The sequence below is a fragment of the Pseudopipra pipra genome, chromosome 6 (assembly GCF_036250125.1).
Source record: "Pseudopipra pipra isolate bDixPip1 chromosome 6, bDixPip1.hap1, whole genome shotgun sequence".
In the NCBI taxonomy this organism is placed as follows: domain Eukaryota; kingdom Metazoa; phylum Chordata; class Aves; order Passeriformes; family Pipridae; genus Pseudopipra; species Pseudopipra pipra.
This window is the reverse complement of record NC_087554.1, coordinates 47,586,627-47,601,323: the sequence shown is the minus strand read 5'-3', so window position 1 is coordinate 47,601,323 and position 14,697 is coordinate 47,586,627. Positions and strand designations below refer to the sequence as shown.

At 39.7% G+C, this 14,697-nt stretch overlaps 1 protein-coding gene across 9 annotated transcripts in view; it reads left to right on the top strand.

The window, feature by feature from the left end:
* Positions 1-12,137, top strand: part of FOXN3 (forkhead box N3) — a 208,150-nt gene extending 196,013 nt beyond the window's left edge. For 6 of the 9 annotated variants that reach the window (XM_064658947.1, XM_064658945.1, XM_064658948.1 and 3 more), the window contains 2 exons: positions 2,032-2,055; positions 4,656-12,137. In XM_064658947.1, coding sequence (XP_064515017.1) covers positions 2,032-2,055; positions 4,656-5,205 — 574 coding nt within the window. In that variant the 3' untranslated portion in view covers positions 5,206-12,137. The remainder of the gene's footprint in view (positions 1-2,031; positions 2,056-4,655) is intronic. The other 3 variants (XM_064658950.1, XM_064658953.1, XM_064658951.1) reach the window with 1 other exon arrangement.
* Positions 12,138-14,697: the final 2,560 nt, after the last annotated feature.

The following is a 14,697-nucleotide window of genomic DNA, read 5'->3' as shown; positions in this document are numbered from 1 at the left end:
CAAGCAGTGATTAAGTACACCAAACCTAAGTAACATGTGCAGAATAGATGCCAAAGCATAAGTACAGTTATTATCATTCACTTATATTATCTGTGAATGATTATTTTTACTTATATAAAGAAATTGGTAGGTATTTTCTTTTATAAATTCTTAATTGCATCTTCTTAATTCTCTTGCTTATTACTGTCATGATCAGCTTAACAAACCCCAAGTCATCCTTGTTGCATTGCATTCCCCTTTCCACCTCTAAGAGGCAGGATGAGTTATCCTTGGGAGCCAAAGGAATCCTTTAGTAACTGAAGGACAATAACAATGACTGACTTCATTAAATTCTTTCTTTGCAAAATGCAGAGGCTTAACCTCAGATCTGCTGTTGATACTGCTGGCAGTTCATGACTCACATTTACTGTGGTCCTTTGTATACAATTATGCTCTGAAGTACCTTTGTAAGAGCTGCTGTCACTAGTGTGAGCAACTTGTTGACTTTCAACTCAATAACCCCTGACAGAATCTCATCATACAGCAAGTGAGCAGCACTTACTTTTCCATATGCTTGCTCATCCTCCTGTCTGCTGGTGTGTAGTGGTTTTAAGAAGCAGTTCAACTACCTGTAGCCAAAAGTTCTGACTGTCCTGAATTTCCCTTTGAAATAAAAGAAGAGTGCTGTTTTTTTTTTTTTTTGCAAACCTGGAACTTGTCAAAATCTGCAAACCCAACTCACCTGTACTGCTTTCTTTGTATCTTCTAACTGGGTATTTCCAGTTACATACCAAAACTGTCATCTATGGGTACACAGTAGCTGTCATCCAGAAGGATCAGAGGTATATTAAGGTGATATTTAAAATCCACATAGGTTTTCTGTGTTCGTCAAAGGAATACACCTGTCTCAAGGGTGGAATACAGTAAGTATTTTTCAGCAAAACTTTTTGCCATTTTGCAGACAGAATGTGGTTGCCTTTTTTGTTTTTTTAAAGCTAGTAGAGAAATTTAAGTAAGATATATCTGTCCTTGATAAAATGACAGAGGCTTACCTTTGTCTCATCCTGAGGAAGACCTCTTTGAAAGGCAGAGGCACTAACACTGTGTGAGAGACATTATTTCCTTACTGTTTAAGATCCAGCTGCTGTGAATCCCATCTGATTATATTAGTAGCAGAATTCTTATCCATCAATGAAGTTGGACTTTCAAAAGTCCAAATTTACCTCTGCACTGCTTGAGGATTGTGTCACTGTGCTACACTCAAATGGAAATATTCTAAAAAGAATCTGTGCACAGTGCTTTGGGTTCAGATCTCAAGCAAATAAAATGTCCACGTCAGCAGGATGAAAAGATCTAGAGATTTTCCCATGGAGGTTTCTGAAAGGGCAAGCCACTGCTTTAAAACATGAAAATATGTCCGTTTCTGGAAATTTTGACATAAAGTTCTGAACAAAAATGGGGGGAAAATAAGGTATTACTCAAAATAAATTTCCTCTCATTGTTACAGTAAGCACAGGATTCTTAAATACCTTTTCTTCCCTTCTGTAATTTAAAAATAATCCAAACATCAGAGCAGGCACATGTTTTAAAAATCTTTTACTGTTTAAGTAACAAACTTAGAGGTACAACTAGAACTGTGAGCAAAAATAGATTTAGCTAGCCAAAATCTGTCTCCTGAAACCCAGGGGAGTTCTGTCCACTGATCCAGACTGAACTAAGTAGACCACAGATTCATTTCCTAGTGAACATGTGATTGTATAAAAGCAATGTAAAGTTTTAGAATGTTTCAGAAGCACGTATGGAATTTGAATGGTTTAGATATTAGTTTATTCAGCTCTTACTAATCTACTAATATCAGTTACAAGTAATTCATCTTGTGTTTGAGCTGTTGCATATCAAGATACAGATTAGATTAATTTCCTTTCAGGGTACATGACTTTTGATGTGAATATCCTAAAACACTCTGCCTGTGTAACTTTTTTATTTCTGCAAATATTCCTTGCTAATTCTCTCCTTGACAACTTTCTCTTCCTTTTTTATTTCCTCAAGCAGAACTGGTTGGAAATCTTTCAAAATGTAAGTGAAACCTAAAGATTTTTCTGAGATGCAAATGCTGCCCATTTCCTGACCAGTTCCACTATAGAAGCCTTTCTTCTGAAGTGTATTGGTATTTCCTTTCCTCCTCTTTTTTTTAAAGTGATTCCTTTTTTGCACCTTTCTGTGAACTTCTGTTTTTCTTTATCAGCATCCCTGTTTGCAGTCACTCCCTGTGGGATGCTAACCCCATAGTAGTACACCTTCCCCTGGGGCATTGCCTCTGTACTCCCCAGGCATTTCATTCTGTTTTTATGCTGATTTGAAAGAACTGGGATCCAGAGTAAGTCCCATGGGCAGAGTTTCTGAATCCAAATTTATAGCCCTTTTATGTAAAAGCAACACTAGAGACTCAGGACTCGGGCAAATCAGGGATGTCTTATTGGCACATGGTTGCACTGCTCCATGGAACTGTAGCTTTCCTTTTATTAACAGTCTTTCAGTACAAACTAACAAGTAGATTTAATAACATAAAAATGGGCGTCTTGGTTTAAATCCCATCCATTAGAAGCCTTGTTTGCTAACAGTCAGTAGGAATCCCATATGAGTTCCCACCCATTCTGTCCTGTATTTGTTTCCTTGGAGCACAAATAGATTATTTTTTAATGGAAAATTAGTAGCTTGTGACTTTTAGTGAGCTACATTGCTCTGACTTTTAGCTGCCTAGTAAAATCAAGTAACTTTAATTTTATGCTAATTTATGATAATTTTTAACATCTTTAAATGTAAATTTACCCTAAAAATGAAGAATCTGTCACTTAAAATGCATCACATGCTTCCTTGTAATGGCTGATCTTAAGGAGTTGGTTATAAATTCACCTTAAAACTAGTTTAGTATGGATGATTTCTTCTTTTAAGCATTTGGCAACCTCTAATGACATCCCCTGCAGTGGCAAGCCATCACAGAGTAAATGCAGTTGGCTTGCTACACAATCATGAATGACATTGCATTTAGTTATTAATAATTGAAGTCCCTTTGGATTCTATATAGAATTTATGGATCATGCATCTACTAAGAAATGTAGGGCAAGGTAATTTTGTTGAGCAAAAGAGGTTGACAAGAGGCTTTCTTTGCTAATAACTGGGCCTTCTATTCTAAACATTTCTTTGAAAAATAATGTAAATAAGAACATCTGGAATGACCGATGAATTTGCTACCTTCTAGTATTGTCCTGTCACTGGTTCTTAAAAGCAAGCAGGTTTCTTATCTCAGTGAGGTCCACAGACAAGATGAATAGGAGCTGTGGAATTAGATATCACTCTTATATTTCCCACCTTTCAACCTTACCTTTCAAAAATGTATAATACTCTGCTTATTCTATTAAAAAAAACATACGTGAGGTCCATTCCTTGAAACCATTTTTTTAAGAAAAGCAGTAACACTCTGGACTTGCCCCTGTGCCATTCCTCTTAAATACCTACGTTCAGTGCATGCATTTAAGAAAAGGTATTAATCCAACGCTGCCATGAGCGTGCAAAAGCACTCTAGTGGTAACACAAAGATGGCAAGACGAGATTTTAAATCAGTTTATCAAGTGATAATTTAAACAGCCTTGCTTTTTTGTTGTTTTTTTTTAACTGATAGAGAGATTCAAGGCTGATGAACTGGCAGGTAGCAATGATGATGGCTTTACTCAGTGATGAGCATCCCACTCTCCTTTTTTCCACAGGAATTAAGGATTAAGAATTAAGGGTCAGTCCCTTCTTTAATAGTCTTGCAGGCATTGTATTCCATACTGTAACATCAGTGTTGCCACATTGATGCTCTAATACTTTTCAGTCCAGAAAGGAACACTGTTAGTTTTTAAATGTATCATGTTGCAGTAGTTCCCACAGCACAGGGTGCCATAAAACCAAAGGAGGACATGACATCTTCTAGAGCAAATCCACATTTATTCATTTTTTCTACTGCTTGTTTTTGAGCACATTGTAATATTTTCTTGGCAGCTAGTGGCTTAAAATTGTATTGCTTTTAAGATTATTCATTAACTGATCAGAATCAGAAATGTGACTGGACCTGGGTTTTATACTTAGTTGCTCCTTTTGTTGGAAAGAGTCCTAAGTGGAAGCTGTGCTATTTCCAGGTGAAACATCTCCTGCACTTGGAGTGCTGGAGCTGGAAAGTGTCTTTCAGAGGTGGCAAAGAATTACTGCAGAAAGCTGGTGTCTCTTCCCCACATTTTATATGAAAAAGAGGAGACCATATTTATGCAACTCACCAGAGTTTATTTATCCAGGAGATAAAATTATATTGGGGGTTTTTCTTTTTAATTTCTGGAAGTGTAAGCTATTAGTCAAAATGTAAATCAGGACTGTTTAGATATCATTTATTTGTAACCATCCCTTACTTGCTCCTGCCTCTTGTGCTGTTTTCCTTCTTTTGGCTTGTTTTATATGTCAAGTCCAATCCACGAGCAATTAGGCTTTGAAACCACCTTGCATGGACATTACTTTAAAACTCATAATTGCAGATGATAATTTCAGTTTACCTGTCAGTACCCTCAGTTGGCTTTATCATCCTCTGCTTTGAAGCAGGATCACATCTTTGTGGCTTCTAAGACTGCTTCGATTTGTTTTTACAGGAACGGAATAACAAACTGCCGGATGCGGACAGAAAGCGAACAGTCCTGCGGCTCTCCAGTTGTTAGCGGTGACCCAAAGGAGGATCACAACTACAGCAGTGCCAAATCTTCCAACCACAGGAGCACATCACCTGCTAGTGACTCCGTTTCCTCTTCCTCTGCTGATGACCAGTATGAATTTGCAACTAAAGGTAGCCAAGACAGCAGTGAAGGAAGTGAAGTTAGCTTCCAGAGCCACGAGAGCCATAGTGAAACAGAAGAGGAGGACAAAAAGCAAAGTCGGAAGGAGACCAAGGATTCTTTAGCTGACAGTGGGTATGCATCCCAGCACAAGAAAAGGCAACATTTAATGAAGGCGAAAAAAGTACCAAGTGACACACTGCCTCTTAAAAAGAGACGTACAGAAAAGCCCCCTGAGAGTGACGATGAGGAGATGAAAGAAGCAGCAGGATCACTCCTGCATTTAGCAGGAATTCGATCCTGTTTGAACAACATCACGAATCGGACGGCAAAGGGGCAGAAAGAGCAAAAGGAAACCACAAAAAATTAGAACAAATCAATGATTTGTTTGAACTTACAAAGTTTTGTTTCAGCACGTCAGGTGAATTCTAATGATTTGTGGCAATATCAGCAATTTTTTCCTTTTTTGTTTTTCTTCTATTTGTTTTTGTTTTGTTTCTTTCTTTTTTTCTTTTTATTTTTTTGAACCCTTAAGAATTTTTATTTTTAAAGGAGATTGAAGCCATAGAACTCATACTGACACTCAGCTAATTTACGAAAAGCTTTTCATTACCTGAAGACAAAAAGTTAACAAAAAAAAGCCAAAATCGCCATTGCTTTCTCCAGCTTGTCAAAAATGCGTGGTTGAATACGCAGTGACATCAACATTAATGTGATGGGAGTAAAATTGGGTACTTGGAAATCCCTCTTATAGTAGAAGAGCTGTGCATAATTTAGTATTCATTCAGGCCTGGCCCTTAAGAATTTTTTTAATGGCCTTACAATTGGGTTAGAAGTGAATGTGAATAGAGAGATTTGTGGGAAAGAGGAGGCATGTACTTCTCCACCAAGAACCATCTAGTGGCACTTGGATACATTGTGCCATACAAGTCTTTGGACAGCCACTGGTGGCAACTGTGCAAGCTGTAATGCACTTTCAGTGCTTCGTGTATCCCATGTGGCTCATAATGTGAAGACTGATAACTATAAGTTTGAGGAAATTTGAACTATGTATGCAATGGATTTCAGTGAAATAACAAGAAATGGGAGGGGGGTCACTGTTAGTAGCATCCTTAACCATTGAATTCTGTCTTCTATATTAAATTGAAAGAATGTTCAAAAAGCCATAAACCTGAAGATTGGCACTGCGTGCAAAAAATCATAGTAATAGGGAAAAACAAGCTATGTCTTCTAAACTGCCTGAGTGAAAAGCAATCAAGTCTAAGAAATTACAGTAGATACAATGTACATCAGAATCTCTTTCTGTGGATCACATCCTTGATCTAACTGGGGAAACAAAGGTACCAAACCTGCCATTAGTAGTATTCTGTATTTAAAAATAAAAGGAAAGCATATTGGTGAACAGTAAAATTCAGAAGTTTAACAGAAGAGCTCCTACACTGCCCTCAGAAATGAGTGTGCAGTGGCCGTCAGTCAGGATTCATCTGTGCAAAAATGACAACAAATTTCCAGATTGAACCAGCGTAGCCAGCAGAAAAAATTTGATCCACATTGCATGGATTCCTTAGGGAGGGGGGGAAAACAAAAAGCAAACAATTTTTTTTATTCAAAGATGACAAAGTTCTTGTAAGGTAAATAATGTATTTAGCATGAAGCATGAATTATTTTCATATAAATATAGAAAATAGAGAAAAAGGCTATGCCTCTAATTTTTAAGCCCTTAGGCTTAGAGTTTGGTTTTTTGGGGTTTTATTTTTGTTTTGTTTTGTTTCATTTTTGTTTTGGTTCTTTTTTGTTGTTGTTGGGGTTTTTTTGAAGCAGGTGTTTAAGGTTTAACCTTCTTCAGGGACAAACACTGACTGTTGGGGAACTTACTCTGCAATATTAAAAAATAAAATCTTCATGCTCTGGTAGGGCTTGGATGGTTGAATTATACTGCCTTGTCTGCACATTCAGCCCCCCTCTCCCTACTTCTGTTTAAAAAAAAGAAAAAAAAAAAGTAAAAATGTGTCCTTTCTTCGTCTGTACATGTGTAACATGACGCAATAATCTGAGGGCAAATTTAGTAGTGAGTGTGTATGACAGAATCAAGAGAATAATGGGAGGTTAATTGAGGAAGACTCTCTGATTTGATTCAGGAATAAGTAGACAAGAAAATAGCTTTGCTAATTTGCCATGAAAAAATGAAGTTAATTAAGAGCCTTATGGAGGTGTCCAGAGAAAAACCAGTGTTACAGAGAGTGTGATTCAGGTACAGTGCTACTCTCCTGGTAATGATGACTGTGAGACTGGAGATCACTACAGCAGAGAGAAACTGTGAAATAAATAAAACAGTCTCTCTCACCTGGATTCTTGCATTTGGCATGAAAAATTCAACACTTAGAATATCCTAGAGGCAAAAGAAAATCCCAAGAACCAACCACTTAGTAGAACAGAATGGTCGGTTCTTAAAGAGTATAGGTTTAGATTTATCCCTAACAACTGTTTCAGGCAGCAGTTTCACCAAGATGGATCTACTTTATGAAGAGTGAGTTAGAGAAGGCTTTGACTTCCCACTCCGTGCAGTGAGCTAAAAGTTGCATTTGGAGATGCCTGTGATGTGTTCAGTTAGGAAGTGGAAGGACTGAAGGGCTGGTCTGGACCTGGTCCTGTGCTCCACAAGCATTTTGTCAGTAAAGAACAGGGCCACACTGGCAGCAGCACAGCAAAAGGGTGCCTCTATTCCCATCTCAGCCAGCGTGTCCTGGGATCCAGAAGCTGCCTGACAGCTGTGTAGCTCAGCACAACTGCCGGCTATGGAGATAAAGAAGGAGAGAGCCACAGATAGTGCAAAAAACAGCCTATATTCCTCTCAGTTTGCTGGGGCTGATGCATGCAGGGTTAACTCCCTGCATTAGTTAAGTCAGGAGTACATAGATACTAAGTTTTCTTGACTGCCTGCAGCCCTCAAGATAATAATGGGGGAAACAGAAAGGGCCAGTCCCTTGGCCAGGTGGCACAGAGATGAATGAGCCATAGTTTTCCCTTGTCTGTTTGGACCTGGATAATCAGCTTCTTTCCAGATCCATGCTTGCTACAGCCAAAGTCCACACAACCCCGTGCAAGAAAACTTGGTCTTCATCTTTTACAGACTTTGGGGAGAGTAATTTGGATAGAAAATACTACAGTATCACTTTGCCACCACCTTTGCTCATTAATGCATAGTTGTACCATCTCAGGAGTAGTTAAATATTTATCAAAAAGCAGCACTGAAAAGTTAAATCTAGTAGCAGAAGATACACTTAAACCATGGCTCAGCTATCTCTGTCCTCCAGGGGAAGCAACGTGTTTGTGTGTCAGTGGCCAGATTCTGTCCACAACACTAATTCCAGGGCAACTTCTCTGATTGCAGTGTGTCAGTGCAAATGAGATCAGTATCTGTTGAACAACAAGTACCATTCATTAATGTGGACTCTTGGTGGCTAAATATATAATTACCACTAGTATTACTCATCTTAGAAAACAGTCATTTTGCATAAATATCTAATTAGGCAAGTTATCTTTATACAGATATATATAGATATATATATATATATAAAACTTATCTAAGACTTCAACAACTCCTCTATATATTTGCTGGTAAACCTAAAATGTTGGCAAGCATCTATTTTCATGTCAAATTTGTTTCTCCTAGTCTGATCTGCTAAGGACATGTGCTTTGGTAGGAGTTTACAAATTTATGTTCAGGAACCAGCAGTTTGGCTGAGGGCTAATGCCATCAGCGGATTATTTCTGGTGTTTAAAAACAACTTGTCCTTATTGATGCTTACTCCGACTGTTGATGAGAAGTACATAATTTGGATTGTATAAAATATTTAGGAGTCACCTTTTAAACCATTTTTGTGCCTGGCTGACAATGGCAACTTTTTCAGAACTGGTTCTACTCCATCAGAGAAGTTCTCTTTTTCTTGTAAGAACTGAAATTGATTTGTTTTCCAGGAAATACAATGTCAGCTTTTCAATAGAGTTGTCTCTACCTTGACTGAATGATGTCAAAACAGAGTGGTAATTGCACTGTATTACAAACTCTCTCACTTGCCAGATATGAGGTAGTGTGGTTTTGCTTGTTTGCTTTCCTTACTAAGCCATTTTGGAGTGAGAAGTTGTCAAATCTCTAACTTTCCATTCTTCTCACCCTATCAGTATTGCCAAATTAGCATTTCTCCAAGACAGGTGGGGTCTGGGGGAATCCCAGGAGGTCAGCAAGCATTCAGTGGCGAGTTTCACATAGGCATGAATTGTAAGGGTTGCTGGACTTCATGGCGGGTTCCTTTGGAATATGCCTTTTGCAGCAAGAAGCTCTTGCAGGCCAGAGCTAATGCCATAAGCAGATTTCACCGGCGCCTGCACAGAGGTGAAATCTGCTGGTCGCGCTTGCATTCTGCAAGCAGTTGGATGTCCTACTGCTTTTTGATGCAAATTCTGCTTGCATTTAAAAATTCAGGCACAGGTCTTGAACAGCTTAAATGTATCACCCTGTAGCTGTTTCTGAAAGCAGTCTGCTTCTGTTCTTCTGGCAAAACTGGCAGTAGTTCTACCAAGATCACAGGGTTTCACAGCTGAAAAGCCGAACATGGAAGTGAGGTGGTATGCTGTGTAGGGCTAGAGAACTGTCCTGAGACTGTGTTCTCTTCTCAGTGGCAATTCAGTTGAGGTTCATATTCTTGTTCTTCTCTTCCATTAATGGGAGAAGGGAATCCCGAAGGAAATGCATTGACTTCCAGTGTTCAACTGAATTACTGTCTACCTTTGGAAAAGATACAGAAAAGAGCTGGAGGCTGCATTCTTCACTGTAGTGAGGTAGAGTTACATCAACATACTTTAGCAGAGAATGAAATCCTAAATTCTACGCCAAATAGCACCAAGGATAAAATTACCAAAACAACACTTTGTCCTGGTTTCTTGGTGGCAGTGATTGATTTTCACTGAGATTTTGGCTCCCAATCCATCTAAAGATGTAGATAGATCATAGAGTTATGGAATCATAGCATATGCTGATTTGGAAGGGACCCATCAGGACTGAGGCCAACTCCTGGCCCTGCGCAGGACACCTCAGGAATCACACCATGTGCCTGAGAGTGCACAGTCTGATGTTTTCTGGAACTTGAAGGTGTCTGATCTCCTTTGCAGTCTGTGGAGCTACAGACACCCAAGTGCTCCTGGAAGCCTTTACCATTTCACTACTATTACCATTTTTCCTTGAATCTGATGCTAGGCATTCTTGAAAACATTACTCTCCTGTGCTCCAGGATCAGAATAAAACAATTGAGAGAATGCATTTCCAATGCAATTTACTTCACTTGATGGAGAATGCAAACCCAGCTCCTTTGGGCACATCACTCCTGCCTGAATAGCTCATTGGCATATTTTGTAGGAAGTATTTTGAAACATTTTCTTGACTTTGCCACCAAAAGAGCATTTGAACCATACATCCTCCTGATTGTAACAGAATATCAGTGTTGACCGTCTGACCAGTTAAGTTTTAGTAGTGTTCTTCACAGCCCTCCAGTAATATATCAAACACTGTTATGCACATAATGCAGCACTGTGATCTAATTTAAATAATACTTTTTTATTATTTATACTACTCTATGTAATATACATCAACACTTTGCTATATAACCTAAGTGATAACCCTCTTCTTAGTTACCTGCCAAACTCTGAATTTCTGTTTGGTTTGTATTGCAATTAGCACAGTTACCAAGTTGTAATGATGTCTCTTTTCCTTTGAAATGGGATGTGTAAGTCAAACTATACATTTTGTGTGTTTCTGTTTTGAGATGCAGTTTATAAGGATTTACACACAACATTCAGTGTTCTGTATAAATCTGCATACATTTGTGAATTCATCTGTTAATCCCCTTTTATTTAGAAAGTATTAATAGATGGTGGTTTATTAGGGTTTTTTATTTTTGCATTTGTTTTTTTTTTTTTTAGTACTGGTTATTCTTGAATTAAGCAGAGACTTGTCAGCTGGGTTGCTTTATCTTTGATCATGTACATGACCTTATAATTCTTCCACAGTTCAGCAAACAAGTACTAGTTTCACTGACCAAAAAAAAAGTGTCAACCTAATGTGTCTATGGTGCTGTATTTTGCTGGTATACATTTAAAGCCAGAAATGATTTAAAGGTCACTTTCAAGTTCTTCTAATAAGTAGCCTTTCCTGGTTTGGGGAGTTTGGGTTTTGTTTTAGCATTGAAACAAGGTATATTTATCTGAAGCTATGAAATGGTTTTTCTACTGTATCACATTTCCTTTTGCAAAGAGGGGAATATTGACCTGATGTAACATCCTTTCACAGTCAGTGGAAGGGGGTTTTGTTTCACATTTTTATTTTCAGTGGATTTTGTTGAGCTTTGGATCAGGCCAGCAGTTACAGGAGCTCATCATCTGAGGGTTTAAGGGATAAATGACAACTTGTGCTGGCCCTCAGTGCTAGAAGGGATTTTATCGAATGCCAAAATAACATGCTGGATGCTGGAATGGCTGTTCATCTAGAAATGGGAATCTTTTTCATTTGTTTACTCTGGCCTGAAATCCCAAGACTCTCTTTTTTGTTCGGATGACATTGAACTTGAGTACATTTTTAAGTTACTAGAGCATTGTACATTTTCTGAGTATGTGTGGGACAGCAATTGAAAGTCATACCTGTATCTGATAACCAGTTCCATGCCTGCATCATTCACACTCACTACTTAAAACTGCCATGATGTAAAATGTTGGGGGGAATGATTTGTGTGTGTATGAAAAGCATTATGAACTTGTACATTTTTTTATACTCTGATCTGTAATTTCTGAAATATTTTGTTTTACAGAAAAAGTGATAAAGCAATCAAAAGACCAAGAGATTTAGTATCAATGCTTAAGGGTCACAGGACCTTAACTGGCCAATAAGTTAATTTAGTACAGTGATAAGCCAATTTTTTTTCCTGTACTTGGCATCTGAAACTGCCAATTTCAACAATATTAAAATACGAACTGTGATGGGGAATGAACAGTGATGTTAAGTTGTATTTGTGTTTACCTAAATGAGCAGTCCGAAGGCAAGTGCAATCAGCTGATCTTTAGGAAATATGAAAATGTTGATTTAGAGGCATACTTGCATTTTACATTTTCTTGATGTGTAATCATATTGCCAAAGACAAACTATTTCATCAATTATTATTGTAAATAACACTTTCCCAAAATCTACCATAAAGTTTCTGTGATGTATTGTCTTCCAGTTGCAATAAAAATTACTGAGTTGCATCAATTGAACAATTGTATTTGTGTGAATATTGGCTTCAAAATATGTCAGATATTAAGAAAGAACAACAGTGATTTTTAATTTTTTTTTTTACAAATTAATTCCTTCATTATTAAATAGTTCTTTTGCTCATGGGATGTTACGTGTATCTTCACTGCAGTAGATATCAGCTCATGTTAATTTGCTGTCATATGCAAATGGCTAGACATACCAAAATTGGTGTTAACTTAGGGCCTGATCTTCATTTCTCATCAGTTTTGCATCCCAGAAACGAAGCTAATTTCACTGGGAATTGTATCTCTTCTTTTAATTAGTAACAATCAGAAGAGATCCAGTAATAAAACATGTCTAATGGTGTATATATAGAATATACCAAAAAACATTGCTTTGTAGTTGTTGCATCAACCCTCCACAGGTTTTATTCAGGTTTCTGCAGCACTAGGGCTCATAATTCTTTTGCCACGTTACTCCTTTACCTCGCGGCATGAATGGATTGTTTGCAGGAGGAAATCCTGTAGAGTCAAGAGCTTCAAAGCTAGTTGCCTCAGCTGGCACAATCTGTAACCACCTAGGAGGTATCCTGATCTTCAGATACTTGGAGCCTCCCTGGTCACCTTGGGCTGCAGCAGGAATAGTAATGCTCTTTGTTCACTGATGCTAAAAACTGGTCCCTCTCTCTGTAGATTCAGCAATCCAACCTAAGTCTAGAGTTGAAGAAAACAGTGCAGAAGGATTCTCTTCAGAGAGTAAATAATAGGGTGTATAAAAAAATTGTAGTTGCCTCATAGCATTTTCCAATTAAAATTAAACTGAATAGTAAAATCTTACAAATCATCATTCCCCAAACTCTGTGGTTTGAAAGTGTTCTATTAACAGCCCTAGGTATTTATACGTTAACTTTCCAAAGGACTGAGAAGAAAAAAAACCCCAGTTCTTCTGTGAAACTTTGTCACACCTCGTTTGAAACTCTGCTGAAGCAGAGGAGGATGGTTTCTCAGCCGTGTAAGGAGAATGTATAGCTGCTGAAGCTGGAACTCTGCTGACCTGGAGCTGAAAGCGTGTCCCCCTCACTTGTCTCGATGCCATCCAGAGTAGCTGGTATGGGACACACCACAGTAGGCATCTGGGGGACAAGATGGATGTAAACAGGTCCTGGGGGGAGTGGGGCAGCAGAAACAAATGTCCAAGATATGCATGAAAGAGCCTAAAAGTGCCTAGCCTCAGTGTCTGTCCAGGCAATTACTACTTCAGTGTACTGCCTGGAAAAGTTTCTGTTTGTAATCTACCCTTGGTACCCACTGCCACTGCAATGGAACAAGGAAGAGAGAAAACAGACTTGGCCAAGGAGGCAAAATAGGAGGAGACTGGTGGGAAGGCAAAAGCACTTAACTGTGCTCTGAATCATCTTCCTCTAATGGATCCCCCCTCCCATCTGCCGCCAGTTAAGCAAGTATCACGCAGCACCATCTGTGGATGTATCTGTAGCGACGTGTGTAGAGGAGCAGGGAGACCTGCAGTCTCCACAGAACATGTTTTAGCCTCTATATACAAGGCAGCAAGCTTGCCAAGAGGCTGGTTGTGGGCTCTTTCCAGCGTAGGGCATTATGGGAGGGCCTTAAGCCATTCAGCTCAGGGGCGCTGTCGGAGATGCACTGAATGCCAGTTGTGCTACAGACTTTTGTGCAGCGGTGCCATTTGCCTGTTACGGGCAAAACAGTCTCAAGTTGTGAGTTTTACTTCATTGCAATTAACACAGACTTCTGATCACTCATTTGGGTGTTTAGAAGGGACATAAACAACCAAACACCTGTCCTACCTCCTCTCCAGGCTCAACACCTGTATTTGCACTGTGGGTTGTGCTCAATTTGTCAAAATGCCTCTGGCAAGCCCTTGGGCAACATGGGCAGGTGAGGTGATTTATATACGGTTTCTTTCTCCTGCTCTTTCTTCAGAGATGTCCCTGCTCCAGCACATATTGCCTGCAGCCACTCCAGGAATTCCTGCCCTGGCAGGGTGGTCCACAGGCTGCAGTCCCTCAGGGGTGCACAGAATCCTTCTGACCTCAAGTGGGTCTCCAGCAGCCCTCCATGTGCTGGTTCCTTTGTAAAACACATCTGAGGCGGAGCATCCCGTGCCCCTCTGACTGCCTGCAGCGGTGCCACCCAGTGGGTTGGTGTCCCCTTGTTGTTGACCTCAGCCCTCAGTGGGATGAGTGGCTATGACCGCTCCTGCCACAGTGGCTGACTGCCACATTGGTGATGCTGCCACCCCTGTGCTTAAATCCTGTCTCTCCTGGTCACTGCAGCCCCTCGCTCCCTCAACATCTCAGCTGCAGTGGCAGTGGTGTTCAGCCCACTCAGGTTCCTCTGATGAGGAACCCACCAGGGCAGGTGCCGAGGCTGCACTCTGGGAGAGAGCCCTTGGGGACTGCGTGGGGCAGAGGAAGAACACCAGCCCACCCTCGTGGCCAAGGTACCCACTCCTGGTACGGGCACCTGCCCTGGGGCAGCTGCTTCTGTCCTCCCAGCCCCTTGCATATCTTCCATTTAGTAGTCCCTGGGCAGAGTGGGATGG